This window comes from Portunus trituberculatus, chromosome 47 (assembly GCF_017591435.1).
Source record: "Portunus trituberculatus isolate SZX2019 chromosome 47, ASM1759143v1, whole genome shotgun sequence".
Lineage (NCBI taxonomy): Eukaryota > Metazoa > Arthropoda > Malacostraca > Decapoda > Portunidae > Portunus > Portunus trituberculatus.
Window position 1 is genome coordinate 429,992 of NC_059301.1, and position 7,500 is coordinate 437,491.

Genomic DNA, 7,500 nt, shown 5'->3' on the forward strand with positions numbered 1-7,500 from the left:
CTTTCTCTCTCTCTCTCTCTCTCTCTCTCTCTCTCTCTCTGTGTGTGTGTGTGTGTGTGTGTGTGTGTGTGTCGTGCAATTCTATCCACTACCGTCCATTGAAAATTTAGGTTACAGTGAACGTGAAGTGTAAGTTATTACTGTTTGAACTTTGACAATATACCACTGTTTTGTGGAGATTAATCCTGAACTACAACATACACACGCGCACACACACAGACACTGCTAATGTTTGGTTGGAAAAGGAAAAAAAAAAAAATATACGAGAAAAACTCCCTTGCTTTAATTCTTTCGTCTGGTAATGCTACAAATGGCTTCGTAATCTCTGGCCTGTCTTTATCTAAATGGAGTAATACCAGGGAACCTTTGGACGTAGAAAATGGGAAATCAGCAAGAATAGTAGGGAAGGAACTAGAAGGAAAACAACAGCGATAGACTTCTTGGCCATCCTATAAAACTGATTCCGTCACACAACATTACTTTATCGCTATGTAATGCTTAAAAAGGAGTAAAAAGGAGATACACATAAAGAGAATAATAGTAAACGTAAATATTCCGTCCACTCATCGTTCTCTTCATTTGAGTCTGGCAGGAGAGGAGGAAAAGCAAATGGAGGAGGAGGAGGAATAGGAGGAAAAATGACTTAGATTTACATATGCTAACCAAACAGCAACACACCTTAGCGCGCTTGCTTGTGTCTTTAGTGGTTAATTTAATCCGACTATCAAGGGAAGGAAGAAGAGAGACAGGGACGGTAAAGAGAAAGGCGAGGACGAGAGGAGGGAGGAGGAGGAGGAGGAGGAGGAGGACAAGGAAGAAGAGGAAGAAGAAGAAGAAGAAGAAGAAGAAGAAGAAGAAGAAGAAGAAGAAGAAGAAGAGGAAGAAGAAGAAGAAGAAAAGAAGAAGAAGAAGAAGAAGAAGAAGAAGAAGAAGAAGAAGAAGAAGAAGAAGAAGAAGAAGAAAGAAAGAAAGAAAAGAAAAGAGAAAACTAGAGGACTATGAAGAAACAGCTAGAAGTCAAGGAGGACCGGAATAAGACAAAGAAACAATAATAGATATAGAGAAAAAAGAGAGAAGAGAGAAAAAAAAACAGACAGAATAGATAAAAAACAGCAATAACTGCAAGGAGGAGGAGGAGGAGGAGGAGGAGGAGGAGGAGGAGGAGGAGGAGGAGGAGGAGGAGGAGGAGGAAGAGGAAGTGGAAGAGGAGGAGGAAGAGGAGGAGGAAGAAAACGATAACAAGACAAGCATTCAAAGGGGGGAACTCAAGTAAGATTCAAGCCTCACCTCTCCCGGACACGACCAGCTCCTTGAAGGCCTGCACGAGGTCTTGCATAGACTCCAGGTCGTTGTCATAGGTGATGGGCGTGGCGGACACTAGCACCGCGCCCCACATCAGCATGGCCAGCCCCAACATGACTCCTGACACCACGCAATTAACCTCTGCTGGTCCTGCTGCTGCCTCACCTGCAGGGACGGCGTAACGTGTGAGTGTGTTGGTGGTGGTGGTGGTGGTGGTGGTGGTGGTGGTAATAGGAGAAAGATGGTGATGATGTTGTTGGTGATAGTAATGGTGATCATAATAATGGTGATTATGATACTACTACTACTACTAAAAATAATAACAACAAAAATAATAATAATAATAATAAAAATAATAATAATAAAGCTAATAATAATAAATAATAACAACAATAACAACAAAAATAGCAAAAGCGATAACAACAACAACAACAATACCAACAGTAACAACAACAATAATGTTAACAATGATAATAATAATAATAATAGTAATAATAATAATAATAATAATAATAATAATAATAATAATAATAATAATAAAATAATAATAATAATGATAACAATAATAATAATAATAATAATAATAATGATAATAATAATAATAATAATGATAATAACAATAACACTACTACTACTACTACTACTACTACTACTACTACTACTACTACTACTACTACTATTACTAAAAGTATTAATAATGACAATAACAATAACATTAGTAACGATAATAATAATAATAATAACAACAACAACAATAATAATAATAATAATAATAATAATAATAATAATAATAATAATAATAATAATAATAACAAAAAATAATAAAGCAATAATAAAAATAATAATAACAATATAAAAAAAAAAATAATAACGACAAAAGTTCCTACCTACATCACTGTTACACACACACACACACACACACACACACACACACACACACACACACACAACAAACAAAGTCTCGATTCCCTACGTGTTTCAGAATCTGTCCTATCATGACTCCATTTGTTAGGTCAGCTTTTATTTACTCATCTATTTATCTATTCTACCTTGCACAGCTGATTACGTGTGTGTGTGTGTGTGTGTGTGTGTGTGTGTGTGTGTGTGTGTGTTGCAAGTGAAAGGTAAAATGCATGAAGAGATTAAAAGAAAAAGAAAAAAAGAGCCGTATTAGAAACTGGAAAATAAATTAAGCACAAACTTTATTTCCTGACTTCCTTCACTGTTTCATCGCCATTCTTTATATCAATACCTTCCTTCCTCCTTCCTTCCCTCTTCCCTTCCTTCCCTCCTTTCCTTCCTTCTTCCCTTCGTTCCCTCCTTTCCTTCCTTCTTTCCTTCCTTCCCTCCATTCCTTTCCTTTTTTTTTCCAGTCTTCCATCCCTCTCTCCGTACCTGTTTTCCGTCATTCTTCTCTCCTTCTCTCCCGTGTTCCCTTCCTCTGTTCATTCTCTCTCTCTCTCTCTCTCTCTCTCTTCACTACATGCGTCACCCTCGTTCGTCTTTCCTCCCTCCCCTCCCCTCAATCTCTCCTTCTCACCCCCTCTTGCTATACCTTCTTTCTTGTCTCTCATTTCCTCTTTCCCCCCCGTTCCAATCTGCTCTTTCTCTCTCTCTCTTCATCCGTTCCTTCCCTTCCATCTCCACTTGCCTCTCTCCATCCGCTCCTTTTCCATCGTTCCTTTTCTTCCCCACCTCTACATTTCTCTCTCTCCTTTCTTCTCCTCCTTCACTTCCCTCCATCCGACTGTGTCTCATTCCTTTTCCTTTTCTCACTCCCTACACCGCTTCCCTCCTCCTCTCTCCCCCTTCCATTCTTTCTTCCTTAGTCCACTCCTTTCCATCTCCAATTCCTTCCCTCCCTCTCTCCCTCCTCCCGTCAGTGGTCTCCTCCTCAATCACTACTTGAGCAGCGGCGGCGACGCGAGAAAACTTTCGTGTTTGCAAAGCTGTTTACTTTGCCTTTTATTTACTGGAGTTGAGGTCATCCTTCACGACTGGAGAAACACGAGAAAGGGAGGGACTGACGGTATAGGAAGGGAGGGAAGGTAGGAGGAAGAGAGAAAAGAGAGACGGAGAAACTGAGTGAAATGGCAGTATATGAGCACAGAACGAGAGTTGAAGAGATAGAGAGAGAGAAAGAGGAATTGGAGGAAAAGAGGAGTGAGGAGAAACACAAGAAATGGGGAAGAGGAATGGTAGGAATGGTAGCAGAAGAGATAGAGAGAGACGGAGGAATTGGAGGAAAAGGGGAGTGAGGAGAGGAGGAGTAACAAAGAGTAAGAGGGAAAGAGAGAAGAAGGGAGAGAGAATCAGCGTGGTGAAAGGAAAGCTATATATTAAGGATTGAGGAGAGAGTGGGTGAGAATGGCAGAGTGGAGGAAGAGAGAGAGAGAGAGAGAGAGAGAGAGAGAGAGAGAGAGAGAGAGAGAGAGAGAGAGAGAGAGAGAGAGAGAGAGAGAGAGAGAGACGGGTAAGAAGGAGACGAGGAATAGAGAAACTAAGTAAAAAGACGACATAGAGAGGGAGAGTAGAAGAGTCAGAGAGTGAGAGAGATGGGGGAGTGAGAAGAGGAATGAGGAAGAGTAAGAATAGGAAAGAGAGGAGGAGCAGAGAAGGGAATAAAAATGATGAACAGGAAGAGAGTGAGAGAGGCAGAAGGGAGAACGGGAAGTGGGAAAAAAGAGTAAAAGAGGAAGGAGACGAGGAAAGACAAAGAAAGACTAGAGAAAGCATGTGCATAGAAAGAGGAAAATAAAAGGGAAATAATAAGAGGAACTTGAAGAGAGTTAGAGAGAAAAGAAAAGGAGAAAGAAGAGAAAGGATAGAGAGAGAGAGAGAGAGAGAGAGAGAGAGAGAGAGAGAGCTGATGAAAGGCCAAACATATTAAAGAAGAATAAGGAAGAGAGTAGAAAGAATGGAGGAAATGAAAAACTAAGGGAGGTGAGAGAAAAGAAGCACAAAAACATATAAAGAAAGGGAAACGAGAGGAGGAGGGAAGGAAGGAAAGATAAGCGGAGAGAGAGAGAGAGAGAGAGAGAGAGAGAGAGAGAGAGAGAGAGAGAGAGAGAGAGTCAGCAATGGAAGGAGGGGAGGCAGTGAGAAGGCGGAGAGATAAGGACAATAATATTTCTCTTAGGGCTTAAGGGAGTGCATCTTGAAGTCTTCCTGTAAGGACACTTAGAGAGAGAGAGAGAGAGAGAGAGAGAGAGAGAGAGAGAGAGAGAGAGAGAGAGAGAGAGAGAGAGAGAGAGAGAGAGAGAGAGAGAGAGAGAGAGAGAGAGAGAGAGAGAGAGAGAGAGAGAGAGAGAGAGAGAGGACTATACACATTAAATAATTAAGAGCGCTCTAAAACATTATACCAGAGACCACCTTCCCTTCCCTTCCCAGCCCAGCATAGTGACAAGTAGACGCTCCAGTGCCTCTCTCGATCTCGTGCATATTTCACAACCTATAGGAAGACTCAGCTCAGCCAAAAATAGAAATAACTTATCTTCTTCACCTTCCCTCCCTTCCTGCCCCGCTAGTCTCTGCCCTATGCTCTCAATCTCCACCTTTCCCCTCTACCTCTGCCTGTTCTCCATAGCTTGTGTTTGTGTCCACCTCCTGACCTCCATCATAACCTGTCACTCTCCCTTGTTCTCTCTGTTTCAACCCACCTTTCTGTCTCCGTTCGTCCGTCTCTCTCCCTTTCAGTGTCTCGGTCTTCAAAAAATAAACAAAGCACCAGTCTAAAGGTTTTCCCTCCCCGAAGTTGGGTATTCACTTTGGATTTCGATAAGCGGCAAAGCTGCTTGGGAGGAGGGCGCGTTGAGTCTCCTTAGCGTTGGTGGTAATGAAGGTTTTAATACTCTTAATGGTGAGCGTTACGGCGGGGGACTTACCGGGAGGGAGTCAGTTAAGATGTGAAAGAACGCCGCGAGACGCCCAAGGGGAGAGGAAGGAGGTGGTGGTGGTGCCGCTAGTGCCTGGAGGAGGTGGTGTGTGCGGTGGTGCCCGGGAAGGTTGTGTGCCGCTTAAATACCCCACGAGGCGGGCGCGGAACCCTCGGTTACTGCTATGACACTCCGCACGTGGCGCTTCCTGAACAGGCACCCTCTGTGAACAGCAAAGTTTATTTACTGTAGCCTGGCGGGTCGCGGGCCGGCAGGGGTGGGGCTCCTGGTTGTATTACGAAGTACCGCTCAGGGTTCTAAGAAAAACTCTCTCTCTCTCTCTCTCTCTCTCTCTCTCTCTTTGTACTCTTTTTATTACAGCAACGTCATATTTACTACAATTTTTTCGTGTTTTTTTTTCTGTTTGCCTATCTTTCCTCAGTCTTCTACTTTTGTCTCCTCTTTCTTCTTTATTCTCCGTTTTCTTCCTCCGCATTCTGTTGCTCCTTTTCTTTTACATATGTTTAATTCCTCTCATCCTACTCTCTCTCCGTCACTCTCATAGCACACACAGACACAGCGGTATTAGAGGTAGGCGTCTGACAGAAACAGTGCACTGGAATGGGACCCCCTTAGGTACTCTGGGCTGCTCGGGGGAAGGCATGAGCGGCGCTGGAGAGAATGGCATCCTCAAAGGGGGTAGCCAGGCCGAAGGGTTCCTGTCGCCTTGTTACTAGGGGCATGGTGATCACGAAGGCCACCCGCAGCGCCCCCGCATTACCCAACAGCCACGTGAGCATCGTCTATTGCGTGACTGTTTGCGAGGCTGCACTATCAGCAGGACACTATGGTATGACCCCACGCCTTTCACCACTCCCACACTGGCAGCCACCATGCCATTAATCTGATGCATCGCGAGTATTACTCTGGCTAATTCCTTCCTTTATGTTGCAGTTATTTCCTCTGCGATGTAAGCCTTCCTTCATGATGCTGCTGAAATATTCCCAAGTACTGCATTTACAGTGGTGTGGCGTAGGTAGATGAATCAAACAGCATAATTTTGTAGAGCAGAGATTTGTTGCTGTTTGGTGTCCACTTGTATATTCATGACCAGTTCTGCTCTGACGGTGAAGTGGCCACCCAAGGCTGCTTAGGCTGGTTGTGTTGAGGAGGCAAATATGAAGCATCTTCTCCACGGATTTATCTGGCTAAATTTAAACACTTTATGCATGCTATCTAAGCCTTCACCTCTTGACCTCACATACACATGGCCTTGGCTCGTAAAGTATATAAACTTGCTGTTTTATACAGCCGTGTACACTGACATGAATAAAATTTTTAGATTGATTAACTTAAATACAAAACACTCCATGTCAAAAGTATATTAACATATAGTGATATAAATCTGCATACATACATAAACTTGTATAATCGAAATCCACACCTTTGAAAACACTGCGTCAGTGTGTGATAAATGGAAAATAGTAATGAAAGATTCTAGTAATTGGAAGTAGTGATGAAAGTAGCATATAAAACAACAGCTGTGTGATAGAAGAGCTGTTTCTGAGAAGCGTCTGGCGCTGCTGGGGCGCCCATCACCCAGCCACGGGTAATACAGTCACACGGGGCGAGGGAGGCAGCGGCGGGAGTGAGGCAAGGCCGTGGAGGGCTGGGGTGCTCTCTGCACTTCACACTCATCCCCCCCCACACACCAGCATTCCCGGCACAATACAGCCTCCGTCTCGTTAACACACCAAACGTGAGCAATTAAACTCCCCAGCCGGCATTCTGTCAGCCTAACTGGCCATCCATCGCCTGCTGTACGCATAACATGACCTGACCACGTCCCCACCTCGCTAATGGCTCTCCTTACTATCTTCCTCTTTACACGCGCTCTTCCTCCTCGATAACTTTGTTTTGCTGTCGCGTAGTGCTCTGTCCGCCATTAGTGTTGCAGGTCCGCTGTGTTCTAAAATTTGTCAAAGCTTTTATGTTTCATGTCGACAAGTGTTCCATTAATGTGCTCTGTAGATTCAGTATATTATCTGTTTCTCTGTAAGGGAGTAATGTAAAATTATATTCCTAACTGTTATCTAGTTTATTGAGGTCTGGTCCCAGAGTATACACTTACGCGCGCACACACACACACACACACACACACACACACACACACACACACACACACACACACACACACACAAACACACACACACACACAAAGGAACAAAAATATGGATGACAGAATACTAATAAACAAGTGAATAAAACTATACAAAAATTTGTAGCATGATATTAACTTACATTGATATTTGGCATGTTCAGC

The 7,500-nt window shown here is 43.3% G+C and overlaps 1 protein-coding gene across 1 annotated transcript in view; it reads right to left on the reverse strand.

Moving 5' to 3' along the window:
• Positions 1-5,368, reverse strand: part of LOC123520754 (C-type lectin domain family 4 member M-like) — a 13,213-nt gene extending 7,845 nt beyond the window's left edge. Inside the window, exons 1-2 of the mRNA XM_045283318.1 lie at positions 5,187-5,368; positions 1,288-1,467 (exon numbers count right to left, since the gene is read on the reverse strand). Of these exons, the coding sequence (XP_045139253.1) occupies positions 1,288-1,417 (130 nt within the window). The 5' untranslated portion in view covers positions 1,418-1,467; positions 5,187-5,368. The remainder of the gene's footprint in view (positions 1-1,287; positions 1,468-5,186) is intronic.
• Positions 5,369-7,500: the final 2,132 nt, after the last annotated feature.